General features: G+C 36.6%; 1 protein-coding gene across 1 annotated transcript in view; it reads right to left on the bottom strand.

Annotated features, from left to right (window-relative positions):
- Positions 1-1,110: 1,110 nt before the first annotated feature.
- The window catches only part of LOC142358353 (uncharacterized), a 32,417-nt gene continuing 16,281 nt past the window's right edge, over positions 1,111-17,246 (bottom strand). Inside the window, exons 2-4 of the mRNA XM_075409765.1 lie at positions 12,974-13,082; positions 12,384-12,565; positions 1,111-1,367 (exon numbers count right to left, since the gene is read on the bottom strand). Coding sequence (XP_075265880.1) covers positions 1,315-1,367; positions 12,384-12,565; positions 12,974-13,082 — 344 coding nt within the window. The 3' untranslated portion in view covers positions 1,111-1,314. The remainder of the gene's footprint in view (positions 1,368-12,383; positions 12,566-12,973; positions 13,083-17,246) is intronic.

Here is a 17,246-nt window from a genome sequence, read left to right as displayed (position 1 = left end):
ATTTACAGAAAAACTGAAGGAAAAAAATAAATAAGTCAATTGTTCTCAAAATTTTAAACCTCAATAACTCCGTGTAAAGAATGAACTTCAAAAAATATTTTGTTTTCTCTATTCTACTATGAACAGGCTCTCTTTCTGGAAGGACAACTCTCTACACTAAATATGTCGTTTGGTCAAAAATGACAAACAATCATTTCAGCATATAGTTCCTCCCTCACTAGACTGGGTTTGAACAGAAATAGATATCTGGTTCAAACTGTTATGACAGTAACTATGCACAGTTACGTTTCTTTAATATTTATGGTCTTAAATGTGGCATGGTCTGGTAGCATCGGGAAATTGGGAAAGGTTTAAAAAATTTTAACAACCAAGTACTAACCAATAATCAAAACATCTCCTTTTTATGCACTCATGATTGAATGCAGTCTTTTTCATTAGAAAAGATTGTTTTTAGTTTAGTTTAATGTTTAGGGAAGTTTAATCTGTCATGGTTCTTGTGTTTTTTTTCTGTTTTTTTTGTTTCTTTAAAGTAGTGAAGTACAACTGCAATGAACATTTAATGAATTCCAATCAGGACCAATTCTTACCAGAGCAGTAGCTCTTACTTACAAGCATAGCGTGGTTGCCATAAAACCAACTGGTTCTAAGTTCTCCATCTTGTACATTACATATCTGACGCATTTGTTTCACGAGGATTGATCTCTTTAGCTAAGTCAACTTTGAACAAGTAGAGCTTCTTATCCATTTTTTGTTTATCTTATGGAAATTTGCAATGTGTATTTGCTTGTTCTCTTTCTCTCTCTCAGCCTTCTTGTATGATCTGACATTGTAAAATTTTGAGCAATTAGAAATTGAAATAAATTCTGAAATTTTGTAAGTTTTTAATGCTAAATAAGTAACCTTCTTTCGATTCTCGCTGCGTTGAATCGTTTCCCCTTTTTTTTAAAGCTATTAAAGGTATAAATGAGACATTTGCGAACTGAATACGAAGAACAGCAGATTGAAGGCAGTTAGAAAATCTGCTCAAAAGGCATAAAATTTAATCATCGCTTTATATATGCACAATATTGGTACAAGCTTAGAATTTCGAACTACTTCTGGAACTCAAACTTCTTGCGTCAGCAAATTGAATTATCATTGGAACAAAGACAATCTTTCAAACAGTGACAGACATATAATTATATTGTAACTCAATTAACATCCAAACAATAGCAAAATTGAGTCGTATTGTTAACATAAAATAATTTAGGTCAAAATTGACTTCCTGTTTCATCGAAGGGTGAAAAGTGTGATCAGAGTTAGAGTCTTTGTTGTTCACCACCACCGACTGGGGTTAAGTCTGCCTCTCTTCATGCTTCCCGAGTTATCTGAAACACGTCACGTGGTTCAACAACATGACGTCATCGTCTAACGCAGCTTGAATTTTTCTGAATATTTTATTCAGACCTTGTTCAACCTTATAGTCAATAGTAGTGGCCCAGACCAACGATACACTGCTTCTGATAGATTGAAATATTCCGCAAAGTGTTCCATTGCATTTGGGAATATAGATAATGCATTACATTGATTTGGCTCTTTGATATGGAGAATTTTATCGTTGATCGTGTTCACCGTCCACCCCGGGTCCCATATCGAAAGTTTGTATTCCCTTGCACAAGTGAACACACCAGAGATATCATGGTACCCCCAAAAGGTTGGACAAAAATGTACGAAATTCTCGATATGAACACAGTGAGAGGTCCACGACCTCAGACAAGTATTCGCAAGACAGACTTGGGTTGCGGACGGGGGGGACTAGACCGAAATGTGCCATTGGCCTGACCAAACAGACTTCGGCAGCCCTTGATCACACCAAACAGACTTTGGTCATTATTGGCCAGACTGGCTAGACCAAACAGACCCTAAACCTTATCATCGGCAAAAACCATTATTCACACCAAATGGACTCTTGCTCAGAACAAAATGAGGGCATTGGTCAGACCAAACACGCCAAAGTGTGAGTGCTGGCCAAATCAAATTTAATTATTGGCGAGACCAAAAATTGGCCAGACGTTCGGCGCGACGGAAAGAACTATCAAATCTGGTGGAGCCGGACCCCTTTGTCTGCAATCCCAATCGGTCAGGCCAGTCAGCCAGGCAGCAAACAGTCGGTTCTTCTTTCGTTCTATCTTTGAAGCTTACGCTGTAGAAAACAAACCATTGCTTACGTCAATTGCAACTTATAACTTATAACACGTGTGACATAAAAAACTTCAAGTTGAATGTTTAGAAACTGACAAAAATACTGTGCTTGAAGCGTTTTACACTGGAATGCGAACCCTTTTCCCATACTATAAAGTTGCATTATATCTCAGTTACAAAAAAACTATGAATTTTGAGTAATTTTTTTCGAACACTTTTACCATTTATTTGTTAAGTAAGGTGCATTATTTACAAAATTGAGTGTGGTAAGGACGTCAAGTCATGGACATTGGAGAATCTTCAAGTAATTTTGCAAACGACACATCAGGTATCAGTGGTGATACAAATCTGTCAAAAAATTCTTTTGATGAACTATCAAAAATTGTTGTTGGTCTGATCGAGACTAATAAGAATCAGGAATTAAAAATTCAAGAATTGGAAAAAAAGCAGCAAGAGATGAACGATCACTTGAGAGCACAAGAACGTTATACTAGCAAAGACTGTGTGATCATTTGTAGTCCACCATTCGATTCAAAAGATTAACGGAATGTGCTTAAAAATATTTTAATTTTTTTTGAAAAATATCTTGGAATCAAACTGCGGGAGGACCGAATAAAAGCCTGCCATATTCTTCCTGGCAAGGGGTTACATGTTTGCCGTGACTCAGTAATATGGTAGTTCATGTATTTTGACGAAAAACATCGAGTATTTGGGGCCAAAAGGAAATTGAAAAAGTTGAAGAACCCACTGAACAATTTGAACAGGTATATCAACGAGCGGCTACCAAAGCATGAAGCGCAAATCAACAGTGAAGCTGAAAAGATGGTCTTGATTACTTCCACTAAAAACTGTGCAATATCCGTAATGGTCCGGAATTCTCAAAACAAAACTTCGTTCCAACCCGTTAACTATGTCAAAGACCTCAATAAAGTCAAAAATGCTGTGCTGAAAGACCCGGCCAGAGAAAAACCAAAGTTTGGCACTAATTACTATCGAACGGTAACATCAAGCGAACAAGAAAAATATTCTCCTGAAATGAAAAAGCAGAGGAAAAACTAAACTGGAAAAACCTGCCATAATTCTAAAATTCAATAATTTTTGTTTATAATAATTTGAAAATTTGAGTTGTAACTTTGATTTCTATCCAGTACCAGTACTTCACTTTATTGTCGAAAAGTGGCTCATGCATAGCTTAAATGTGACATTTAGTGCCTTCCACTAGCTAATAGCTGCAATACGCAGCCTGTCGTTTTCCGGCTAGGGTTTTTTTTCAATTTTTTTCTTTTTTTTAAATTGAGGTTCCTTTTATTAAACTTTAGAATGTTCCAACTTAGTGCTCGCGATACCCGCAGCCTAAAGCAGCACATAATTTTTTAACCGTGAATAGAACATCACGAGGAACAAAAGTCTTGCGATATACGCAAAATAGTTGTTTACAGCTCGAGATTCCTTTCCAGGCGTTTGGAATTTGTGATATTCTTAAATAACAAATAAACCTAGACAAAAAGAAAATAAACCTAACACAAGAAAATAAACCTAGACAAAAAGAAAATAAACCTTACCTGACAAAAAGAAATAAACCTAACACAGAGATCATCATTGAAATACTTAGGTATAGAATTGGATGACAATCTGAATTTCGGCGAACATATTAAAAACCTTTGCTCAAAACTGAACAAATTCCCAGGACTTTTTTACCGGCTCCGATCGATTTTAACTGTTAAACAAATGTTATTAACATACAAAGTTTATGTCCAGCCTGTTGTGAGCTATGGTGTAGTAGTCTGCGGAACAAGTAACAAAACATTAATTTTGCCACTTGAGTCGAAAATAAAACAAATTACACGAATTATCTTTAATAAACCTAAATCAACCTCCACTGGCCTGGAACGCGAACCAAATCACTTTTATTCGATTAGAGTCATGCACCGTTTTGAAATGTTGAAAAAATTAGCTGAAATTTTAGGAGCAGAATGCCATATTGATTGTCTCAAAAACGTAATTACTAGAAAAGAAATTGAAACACTGCAAGCAAAGGAATCCAATCAAAGCAACTTAAAACTGCAAACAAAAGCAGCGGCCTAAGTCCTAATAGATTAGGAGTAAGAATACGAAAATTGCTTAACTTCATTTTAAAGTTTTATCCTAATTTTGCTTTAAGAAGTGCAACATCTGAGTGCAAGAGAACTTAAGCAATTCTTATCTAGTTTCAGTGACAATTTTTTCGTAGACAACTTTGAACTGTTTGCTTTGTTTTATTAACAAAAACTCCATAGATTTCATAAAATTCAGAATATGGTTTTGAGGTTTCCCCCTATTTTCTCTTAACATGATACACCACGCATTCACACCTTGCTCATAGTAATGGTACTGGTAATCGCTGGAACTTTTGGACCTATTGGTGACCTGTCGAGTAGATTTGCTATTTTGGTACATAATTTATACCATATGTGTTGCAAACAATTGTACATCCTACTCGAGAACAATTTATTATTATTATAGTACATGTCACTATCTGGGACTTTATCTGCGAACGCATAAACACTTAAAAAAACCGGTCTTATAGCAGCAGGAAAGTTTTTGCATGAAAGAACGAAAGTATATACATGAAGCGCAAAAATGTACACAAAAGTGTAACACAGGTTAGATACGAAAGAATAAAAGTTATAAATTAAAATGTACAAAACTCTGAAGGCAAAAGAAGAAAATACTGGATGCAGACATTTTTGGCCTAAAGTTTTCTGACACTAATTTGCTTAAAATTACAAAAACACTAATTTGCAATAGTCTGACACTAATTTGCAAATTACAAATTTTGCTAATGATGAAAAACTATTCAGTGCAGTATATATTTATATATATATATATATATATATATATATAAACTATTGCAGTAATTTCGCTTATTGACTACGGTAGTGGGGAAAATTTGATTGTTGTTTGGTTCTCAAGATGTTACTCCTGCAAATCTAAGTTATGTTCTGTTAAAATTGTCCTTGTTTGTAACAAGAGCTGGGATCCTTGTTCTCAGCTCAATTAGAACGCCATTTTGCGTTTTGAAAAAATATTTTAACTTCATCTTGGTTTAAAGTATTTTACGTAAGAACTATAAAAAAGTACAAAAAATGGCTGGCTGTTAACAATTTTTTTTCATCTGTCAACTTTATTCAAGTTGTTGTCAGAAAATAGTATTTGCAGTTCGTTCTAATACTTGTTCTATTCCAAATAACTTTAACAACAGTGAAACTAAACGTTCTAGAAAACGGTAACAAGTGTACCTTAACATATTGACACATGTACACATAATAATACCAAATAATCCATAAGAGTCAAATTACAAAAGTACAATATTGGTGGCACAAAAGTTTAAAAACAACTATCTGCTGGAAATTTTTTTTTTATAAGTTTCACCATTTAATTAAAACTGTAAGTTCCGTTCCTTTTTTTATGCCACTGACGCATCTACGACTATTTTGTTTTTTCTTAAATAAAAAACTGTATGAATTAGCTAAAGATATTACTTAAAAAACGTGTCCTTTCTTAAAGTTGTAGTTTAGTTAACTTTTCGCAACGCCGAACTGTAACACCTGGCCTGATTTCTACTGCAATATTTGCAAGTCATTGATTATTCTCAATAGTTGCAAAATTTTGCAATATTGATCAGTGTGCACGAAAAATTTTAAACAATGCGACAGTAAATTGCATTATATTATGTTTTTGATGAGCCGGGTAATATTTGTCGTTATTTATATCAAGAAAAGCTTACCTGCTAAGCAATATTTGTTTATAAGAGACATATCTGGCAGACATAATAAGATTATCAAGTTGTATTATGCCTACTCTTTTTTATTTCCTAAAATAAGAGATGTATATTTTTTTTGACAATTTAAGATTTCATAAAAATGTTATTTTCCTGGTCTCATTGCGGTATGAAAAATTTCCCATTATAGCCCAGACGATATTATAGCCCCTATTGTGATTTAGTTACCATGATGGGGTGGCTACATATTGTATGACCACTAAGGAGAGGGTGGCTATAATGGGAAAGATCAAAACTTCGTACGTCTTTTTTCCCAAGTTTCAACGAGTTTTAGATCATTGTATCTTCCCTATTCGAGACAGGATGTTAATCCTGAAAGTCATTGCAAGATTCTTGCAAAATACTGTTAATTTCTCAAGATTTTGCAAGAGGAAGTTAAGCTTGCAAGATCTTGCAAGATGTTTTTAAGATTAACATCCTCTCGCAAGATCATGTAAGATTAACATCGATGAACCTGCCTTTATTGAATTGTTCCATGATGTTGCCGTTTTTTGATAAGTTTTGTAAACAATATAGCTTTTAGTGACTGTGGATAGTTTTTTAGTACCTGATAGACGTCATAGCAAAGCCTCCAGTGACATCCATATAAGCTTTTTTTTATTGTTTTATCTGATTTTTTTTCAAGAAAAACGCTGGATCTGTGACTCCAAGCACATGGAACCACACCAACGGTTCAGTTACCAGAATCTCTATTTATACGTAGTCAGATGACTTGAATCACAGGCTTATGGCACGCAAAAAAGTTTTAAATTGAAATTTCATCTGCTTTCCTGAGTTTCTTCTCATAAGACTTAGGTCTAGGACAGGAACGTTATTTTTTTTTTACAAAAATAAGATAGGATTGAGTTCCGCAGCCTTTCAGGCGCTTTTTTTTGGGATAGGTTAAAGAGCGCAAAAATCTGCAGAATATGCTGTTAATCGTGCAAGATCTTGCATGAGGATGTTAATCTTGCAAGAAAATCTTGCAAAATTTTGTTGATCTTGCAAGATTATGCATAATCTTGCAAGATCTTGCAAAATTCTTGAAGACTATCATCCTAAATTGACTAGGGTACTAATTCATTTTCTCTTACTTATTGTTCGATGCTCCTTTTTACATATTGGCTTAATTTTAATGAAACTCGAGAAATGTAATATGCGTGTTCGAAAGTGTATCATATTTCGAAGTTGGCTCCGATAGAATATCATCGGAGCGGTTTTTTTCTGATATTTGCCTTTTTCTGCTATTTTTCGATTTTATTTGGTAAATGATGTTCTGTAGTAGCTGCTACCGAACAGCTATGAGCTGTCTACCGATGTTAAAAAAGTTATTGGCGTTTCCGAATGATTTAAATAAACTAATTTTTAAGAAATTATTGAGGGAAATTATTTGGAATGGAATAAAGATATCTTTGCTGGAATTTGCTTTAATTGTGCGCAAGTATATTTGTGTAAAATTGTACAGGTAAATTTTACTTATCTGTACATTGCAGGAAATTTACTCATACATTATTTAGAATTTAATCGATGTTGTGCTAATCGTTTTTAAACTTTAATTTTCAACTCAACGTATTTTTCTATTTTCTATTTTTGAATACAGTTTTATGTGAACCCTATACACACGTTTTCCATTGAGTCAACTGAGAAAGAAGCAATCTTTACATTGTTATTTGGGGGGGGGGGGGTGGTTAAATATGCTATCATACAGCCAAAACTGAAACTTCTAGCTCTTTTTTCACTCTCTTTTAAAACAACCTCAAGTTACATTGATTAAGCTAATTAATATTTATTCGGGTGCTATCAAGGCCCTTTTGCATTGCAAATTCGTAAGCTAGAGATCATCATATTTGTATGCTTCGATTCGAGTGCTTGCTGTATGGCGGACCAAATTAAGTAGCCTTGAATTTTGCAATATCAATTCTTGTTGTTTGGCAAATATCACCGAAAGGTCTAACGAGTAATGTTAAATGTCAAAAGGTTAAAATTTAACTCCTTACACCACCTGAACAAACCATGCAACTCTAAAAAATAAACAAAAACAATAATAGTGATGTCTTATAGCTACTCATATTTGTTCGCATGTTGTCAATTTTTTCTTTAAAATTTTTCTCAAAATCATCACGTTTTTCGCAAAAAAGACTTTTGTTACTATTCTAAATAAATTGCGTTAGTACATAATACTAATTTACATAATATAACCAAGTTATTCAAATTTGTCCATTTTTGTTGACTATTTATAATGTTTCAATGCTGCGATTGTGATTCAGACGGCACTGGTGGAGCCGCCTGTGAAAATTCTAGAAAATTCGCAAATTATTTATCGACCAGGCTTAAAGAAGTTATCCCGATACGATGTATTGGTTACAGCGAAATCACCAAAAACCTGTCAGTAGTCGAATTTTTAACCCGGGGAAGGGTCGAGTTTAAATTCATGGCAGGGCAATTTGTCGGAATTCATTCACACGACCTTAACAAAGTGTTCGCGCCAAGTGATGTTAAAAGTGGAATTTTTTCAATAGTTTCCCCACCATCCCTGTTGCCTGTGATCAAAGTCGCGGTTGTGAAAACTAAAAATGAAGTTACCATTGATAAATTTCTCTTTTTCGGGATCAAAATTAACGATATTTTGTTCATGGACAAAGAGGCGTGGGGTACTGTAGCCGTTACCCCCCGGATGTTGATCAACCCGTTAGAAGGTCCCCGCGGGCTGTGTTTAATTTCCGGGGGCACCGCAATTATGAGTCACATTGCTATCATTGAAGAACTGTTAGTTAACCCGGACGGGCAAACTTTACCCAAACCTACAGTAATTCATTCAAATCGGTTACCAACAGAAATACCCTTTTATAAGCAGTTAACTCAACTTGCTCAAAATAAGAAAATTGATTACGTTTTGCAAATTACTGGACAGGTTGCAAATGATAAATTTCCAAAGTTTTCACAGCTCGGACGAATTACTAAAGATTTGCTTAGAAGCAAAATTCATTGTCAGCGGTTATATTGTGTAAGCGGTCCCGAACCTATGGTCGAAAATGTCATTTCAATGCTTTTAGACTTAGGCGTTTGGCCCGCTTCGATTCGAACTGATTTTGTGACAAAATCTTATTTTTCGCCCCGAAACAGCTGCGAAGAACCATTTTCAATGAGCTTCAAGAACGTTTTTGACAGATTTGAGAGGCCAAAATTTACCTCAAATGCAATAACTAGTAAACAACCGCTAAACGACACGTCATATTTTGAAGACAACGGTTTGAACGAATTTTTTACCGATTTGATGAAAAACTTAGAAACCGAAAAACCTGCAAATCCATTCACGTTTTGTGTTGAAAAGATGAGAATTCACGCCGAAAAAGAGCAAACCGAAGCTTCAGGATTCGACCATGGAGATTTGTCAGTATTTCTGTCAGCTTTTTCAACTAGCGAAAATTCTTTTCAACAAATTGAGCCAATTTCAACATGGCTGAAAACATTTTCGAAGGTTACTTTCGGTCCCAAAGCGAGAACCATTATCGTGTCCGGCTTGAAATCTAAAAGCGATATTATATGGCTACTTAACCAAAATCATTTTGTTATTTTATCTAAGGAAACTTTTGCGCGAAAACAAAACTCGAAAAGCTTTGATAGTTTAAATTTTTCATCGGCCACGAAAGAATTTACAGAGAAAAGGGCAATTTCAGTTTCGGAGGTATTTTTCAAATCACCCGAACATCCAAATTTGCGTTTTTCCAAAGTTCCATTGGATAAGTTAAATCCAGAGCTGATTGGCTCTCATATTGATTGCTATCTGGATTTTGGGTATTTCGATAGTTTGAATTCCGAATCAGAGTTTGGATATTTAAACTATATATGCTCGTTGATGAAACGAAACGGTTCGGCAATTTTTACCTCAATGATCAAAACCCCATTAACTGATACAGCATCGCCAAGCGTAATTGGGAAAAGAAACGTGGAAAATACACTAGAGCGACATTTTAAAAAGTTGGGCTTGCTAACAGTCGTGAAGAATGTCGAGAAAAGGTACGAAGTTGCAGAGTCGATTTACTTGGCACAAAACCCGCTGAACATTTTTGGAGATCAGCCAAACGTTCTATAAGAGCCAGTTAAAGTAGCATGCAAAACTTATAGACCAAAAAACGATACGCCATTTAATTCAGTTCTGTAGCAACCTTCGTTGTTTTTCCGGACACAGATATGTTTCAGCTATATGAATAAAATTTAAGTTTTCAAGGTGTATACCATACAACAATCTTTTCAAAACAATAAAAAAAATCAACAGCAATTAATCAAAGACTGAAATGTAAATACATGGCGTGTATGAAAAACGAAGAAAATTAGGTAAATATGTTTTCGATTTTATGATAGGGTTAACTGCGAGAAGTTCAAATCAATTCTCTTTCCAATAGGTTAAAGTTAAGTTATGTAGTACAATCACATAAGTTGATTTACACATGCAAGGCAGAGTGACACGTAATTTACCGCACAAGAGTTTTACACGTAATTTACCGCGAAAACAAATCAATAGGGCTTTCATAGAAGGTAGCATTGAATTTTGTTTGACATACTTTTCTTACTCTACCAATGAAATTGATCCTGAATGCATATGTTTATTTAGCAGGATCATCTCATCCCTAACATAGTGGGCATTAATAAGTTATGTCACGTTGATCTACTTAATTTATTCTGTGTTGCATATTAAACTCGAAAAGGAAGAGAAAGAAGTATTAACAGAAAAGTCATAATTTTTTTTGAGATCAACAGTTTTTGAAGTTTTTCTTGTCTACTAAGTCTACCGTGCGCTATAATTGCAACGGAAAAAATTTGAAACTACAAAGGCAGTTTTTGTGTTTTGAATTTTTCGGTCACAATGGTTTAGTTTTTGGAGAGCATAAAATACGTTGTCAGATTTATTTTTGTACGAGAACCGACAAAACATAAATTAATGTCTTTCCAAATAGCTACCTGTTGGCAGACACACACGCATTGAAGGCCTTGACGTGACGGATAAAAACTGTCAACACAGTTTCAGCTAGTGTGACTTTTTCCAAACACTTTGAATAGTTATGATTGGTTTGTTTCAGAAATATTGTGAGTATAGGATTAGCGCTGAATTTACAGGACCTTCTTGCTGGATTACGTCATTTTTTAAACTTTGATGAAACTCGATAGTTACCGATATTGCATTGATTAAAGTAGCTTGTTTGATATTCTCTAATTAGGAAAGCGCTGTCAGTGCCTAGTCAAATTGTTTCAGTATCCATCAAAATTAAATTATTTCAGAGGAAAATCAGAAACCATAAAAATAGAAAAACCTTCCAATAATGTAGTCTACTCTCGATGAGCGGTGTGGTCTCATTTAGGTGATATAGAAAATACCACCTCTATAAATCAAATATGCAATATATCACTTTACTAATTTGGTTACAAATTAGTTCCATAAATCAAATCAATCAACAAATAGTCCTTCAAATAACGTATCAACCTACACTGGAAAAATTCTAGAACCCCGCTGCTTAGCAGCGGTGCATTGCATTATTTCAACCGAAACAGATTCTCAAACAGAATAGATTCGTTGGTTCTGTTTTCTGTTGTTGACGAGCATATCGAATTCTGATCTCCAAATTTTAAATTTTATTCAGGAAGTCATTACAGACCGTCTCCAGTGCCAAAGAGGCTTTTAAGCGAAAAAAAAAAAGGATTTTTAGTTGCCTATGCTCAGCTCAACCGAGTGCAGCTCGGATATCTTCATACGTAAGGAGATTATAACCAGTTCCCGTATATGGTAATATTTGTTCAAAAATAGCATAAGTCGAACGTAAGGGAAATCCGCTTTGAGGGGAAATCCTGCTCCTTTTCAAGTAGCAGTTTAAAACTAGTGATAGAGAATTTACCAGACCCTTAAAAAGCAATTCAGACTCTGAGACGATCAGTATGGTTATTTCAGTCTACCTTTTTTCGGTGTAGCGGGTACCCAGATCAGAGTTAAAATATCGCTTAATCATAGTTCTTTTTAGTCTGACCAGATTGTGATTATGTTACTTTTTACTCTGTTGAGTTTCCAATTCATAATAATAAAAAGAATGCTTTTAAACGAGCGTCTGTAATCCCGAACCTCTGTGAACTAAGTACATATTGCCCTAATGTTTTTTGACGCATCGAGTCTTTAATCGAGTTTTAATGGACTGAAACTTGAAACTATTAATGACGATTTTCAAAAAGCAGCAGTCTAATAAACTTAATTTACAGACCTACATGAAAAAAAGTGTCCTACTCATTTATCCAATAACGCAGCTGTCCAATGAATTCCTATCCAACAACAGCACACATCTTTTACAGCCAAATGAACGGATCTAAAAGTCGGGTACAACTAGAAATTAAAGAGTTTTTCTGCATAACAAGTACCCACCGTTATTATTGTTATCGATGTAGTAGTCGATCCAGGAGTATCTGTCATAGTCATCGTCATTTTCTTCGTCCCCCTCATCCTCCTCTTCATCTTCCGACCTTTTAGCCGCCCTTTTGTCCCCGTTGCCCCAGTAACCCTTCCCCAGTCTGCCCCTCTTCCAGTAACCTGCGCTCAGTCGACCTCTACGAGAAATTTTTTAAAAAAAGTGATGTTGTATTAATGGTTTTAGTAGTAAACAAGATAGGACCCGCAATCAGAATGGGGAAACAACGAGACTTTGTTTAGAGCTTTTATGATAGAATTTTTCAGAAGTCAACAAAAATGTACACTTGAATGAACGAACGGCCAAATTTGAGTTATCACTACAATCGAAATTTTCAAACGATGCCGTACAATTTTATTTCTAAAAATTGGCAAGTTGGGTGCATGTTTTGGGTCTTTCCTTTCATAGACCCCCTTCTCTCATACTAGTGGTCATAACAACGTATAGTCCCCATCATGGTAAACATACCATAATGGGGAGTACAATTTCGTGGGGGGCTATAATGAAGACCAGATTTTATTTTCAGTAGTTTTTTTTAATGAAATACCTTTTCCAGTATCCCGCTCCTAGTCTGCCCCGTTTGTCGTCTTGTTCGGCCACCCCTGTCTCTTCTGCTAGGCACTGTTGCAGCAGCACACACCACACAAGAGCTAAGGCTGAAATCACAATAGCTCAATTATAGTTGAAGCACTTCCATGTTTTCACTGAGTGTTGGAGCTGAGCTCGCTAAGCTTGCGTAGGACGAAAACTATTACTGTATCCTATTTTTATCCGGATTATCCATCCCCCTAGCGAGGAAATTCTGTATAGCAAATCAGAAACAGCCGCGTATGCCACATCAGCAGAAAAATTGTTAACAAACTGAACAAAAATAAGAACTCATAACAATCTCAATATCTTGTCAGCCTAGAAACTCGAGCTAGCAAATAAACTCAGCAATAAAATTGTTGAAATAATATAGTCTTGAGCAGTATATTTTCTACTGTGTCTTGCTAAAACCAAATCCTTGAGCAGTATATTTGTTAAATTTATACTGTGTCTTGATAACAAAAATTTGCCTTGAGCAATATTCTATCAAATATTGTGTCTTGTATCGAAAACGTCTCGAGCAGTGAATTCAAAACGTGTCCTGATTTCCAGTCTTCAACTCGTGAGTACTCTGCGAAAATCGCAACACACACACACACACACCCAGGATTAAGTTAGAAACCAATTTTTCATAACACTTCTTAGGCATATATTTTTGCCTTTGATTTGTTTCATCAAAACGATTGAACTGGTAAACTTATAGAGATCCCGTATTGTGTGATCTGTGGACCCAGTTCAATTGAGAAAAAATCCAAAACTAAGTTAGTCAAATTAATTAATGCAACGGTAAGTACAGCAGAGCGGATATACAGTTACAAAAGCAAACTGCATCAACGAAGTATCCGGAAAGATTTTGTAACCACTCAGAACGAACTGGGCGGTGTAAAACTTTCTTTGTGAAATACAAGGAGAGCAGCCGTTACATTTGGTCCGCCAACCCGGACAGTGGAGCAAACTGCTGTCCAACCCAACAGTCGAAATGACGAAGTCATCGACGAACGAGAACAAAACTCAATGAGCAATTCAACAACGCAAAGCCAATTAGGCAAAGCAGATAGGAACGTTGAAAAGCATAACTCAATTAAAGCAAACAAACAAAGGAGCTGTAGAGATTCAAGCTGCAGTCCCGAAGTACACAAGAAGGGACTCCGTCACAGAGTCAAAGCGTTTTGGATCGACAGATCAACAACTTGCGAAACAACTGGATTGAGAAACAGGAAGAAGGTTTTGAGCTCATTAAGAATCGAGATCGACCAAGCAAGCTCAAGACTCTTTATCAGCAGATACTGCAATTGGACGACAGCGTTCAAAAACTCGTGAATAAGAAAGCTGAGACTCTCCGAGACCTAGATATTTCTTTAAAACGCAAACTTGAGACAGAAAAATACTTTCAATATTTGAACGCAGAGCGGTTACCGTATATCCACGGAGAGACAAACATGTCAAGCCAGCAAAGCCAATCAACTCTTCATGCCAATGAAGAGCAACCGCCTGCAAATAATGTGCATCAGATAGAACAAAACGTTGGAATTCCAGAGTTTAACCAAAACCATGATAGCACAAGCTATGCAACGACGAATACGGTGACACGAATCGTACAGACAATCAACCAGGATACAGAAAACGTTTCGGAAACATCTTCAGTGAAACGTCGGGTTGAAGAACGAATGAAGGAATTTGAAATCGAAAGAAAGTTGCAAATCGAACGAGCACAATTTGATCGAAAGAGGTTGGAGCTAGAAATGCAAATGAAAAAACTAGAGATGCAACATCAGCTTTGGCAAAAGGAGCGAGACCTAGAGCGCCAATTGCAAAGAACAGCATTGGAGAAAGATGACTTACGTTCTCAATCGACTAAGGTGCGTGACAAGTCGCCTTTCAATTGGACCCCAAAAGGGAGAGATATCTCGGAGTGGGCGAATTCGATGAACGACACGCAAACACCAATTTGACCAAGAGCTCGCTTCGACGTCAGCCCTGAACGAAATAAGCATAGGCATTATCCATGGTACCCAAACTCTCGTGAACGCTCAGTAATTGCTGAAGAGCGGGATATATCGCCGATAGCTGGAAGGCACTACAACACTGGACAGTCAAGCAGTAGTTCACCAAAATTGAGGTTGAAAAATTTAGACGGAAACCCGCTGGAGTGGCTTGAGTGGTCTAGGATGTTCATAGCAACAGTAGATAAACGCATGATTCCCGACTCAGAGAAAATGAGCCATTTGAAGACTCTGCTAACAGGCAAAGCAAAATCTTCAATCTCGGGAATGGGCTATTCTGGACAGTTTTATAGTGCTGCCTGGAACATTTTAGAAAGAAAATTTAGAAGACCTCATGTAATTATAGATGCGCAGCTCGAGAGCCTACGAAAAGCTAATCAAGTTAAACTTCATGATTCAAACAGCCTGATTAATTTTTCTGTTATTGTATCTAACCTCGTGAACGTGCTCAAAGAGTACAAACATATTGGTGATTTGCAATCAAGTTCGACATTGTACATGGCAGTTGATAAGCTACCTCACGTTCTTAAAGAAAAATGGTGGTTCTACGTCGATGACAAAGACGAGGACTGGCCTGATCTAATCATGTTTGAAAAATGGCTATCACGAATGGCATTCGTGCATGAAGAGTTTTCATCGTATAAAGGGGAACAGAAAGAAGAAGACCGACGCAACACAAATAGAGGAAAACGATTCTCGAAGACATCGAACTTCAGTGCAAGTTCAAACCTGCAAGAAACCAAGCAGACGCAAAACAACCACTGTCCACTAGCTGATGGCACTCATAAAATATGGAACTGTCCAATATTTAAGAATATGAATGTCACCGATCGCTATGCAGCAGTGAGAAAAGAACGCTTATGTTATGGATGTCTGGGGAAAGGGCATACAATCAAAGATTGTAAAGTCCACCCCTGCGGTAGAAATGGATGTACCAAAAGCACAACAGACTGCTACACTCAGAAAACCAAATGGACGAGGGTAGTCACGCAGTTAACGTAAGCGCAGCAACAATCAACCAGAGTAACCAAGTTACTAGTTTTCTTCAAATAGTTCCGGTATCGGTTCAGAGTGGTGGTAACAGGTTGACTACCTACGCTTTCCTCGATAGCGGTTCAACAGTGTCGTTCATCGATCAAAGCGTTAAGTATCAACTACAAGCCAAAGGCACGGACGTTACCCTGAACATAGCTGGCATACATGGGACGCAAGATTTGAGGACAGAGAAGGTTCCTATCACAATAAAGGAACTACATTCAAAGGTGCATTCGATTGAAGCGTTTGCACACCCATCAATCTTGTTGGTAAACACAACATATGATTACAAGGAACTGAAGAACAAATTCAGACACCTGAATGTTATCACTAACAGAGCAATCAACCTGATGGAAGTAGGCGTCATACTTGGACAGGATGCCTACGAAATTCAACCTCGATCGGACTATAAGATTGGAACAAGAAGTGAGCCTTTTGCCGTCTTAACAGAATTAGGATGGGTAGTCAGTGGTCCCATGACAGGCAAGAACAGTCAAAATATTTGTCATTTTGCCTTCACAGAAGATGTGAAAGTGGCATAAATCATCCAATCATGGTGGAACATAGAAACCTATGCTTCCAAAATAAATGTTGTAAGTCAATCAAAGAAAGAGTAGCAAGCTCAGAAGTTTCTAGAGAGCACGACAACGTTTACAGGCGAGCGGTATGAAGTGGGCATGCTCTGTAGTGAACCAGAACCCAATCTCCCAAACAACTACGGCTCAGCCATTGGTCAGCTCTACTCACTGGAACGAAAATTCCAACGAGACCCAAATTTAAAAGACTTGTATCAGCAGTTAATTGATACAGATGTTGAAAAGGGATTTGTGAAGATCCTTGGCAAATCGGAAGTCAAAGGCACTTTCGGAAAGGAATGGTATTTGCTACACCATCCAGTACTAAACCCCAAGAAACCGGGTAAAGTTGGCCGTGTTTGCAACGCTGCAGCAAAATAAAAGGATATATGCCTAAATGACAAGTTGTTGGCCGGACCCGATCTACTACACGGTTTGATCGGAACAATATTCAGATTTCGAGAAGGACCAATTGCCCTAACCGCAGATATTGAATCAATGTTTCTGCAAGTGCAAGTTCCTGAACGGGATAAAAGCTGCTTGAGATTCCTGTGGCGACCAACAGTGAACGAACCTGTGCAAATTTACGAGATCAACGTCATGTTTTCGGAGCAAAGAG

This window comes from Convolutriloba macropyga, unplaced genomic scaffold (assembly GCF_964194025.1).
Source record: "Convolutriloba macropyga unplaced genomic scaffold, txConMacr16.3 SCAFFOLD_1807, whole genome shotgun sequence".
NCBI lineage: Eukaryota > Metazoa > Xenacoelomorpha > Acoela > Convolutidae > Convolutriloba > Convolutriloba macropyga.
Note: the sequence above shows the minus strand (reverse complement) of the source record. Positions and strands in the feature narration are given on the sequence as shown.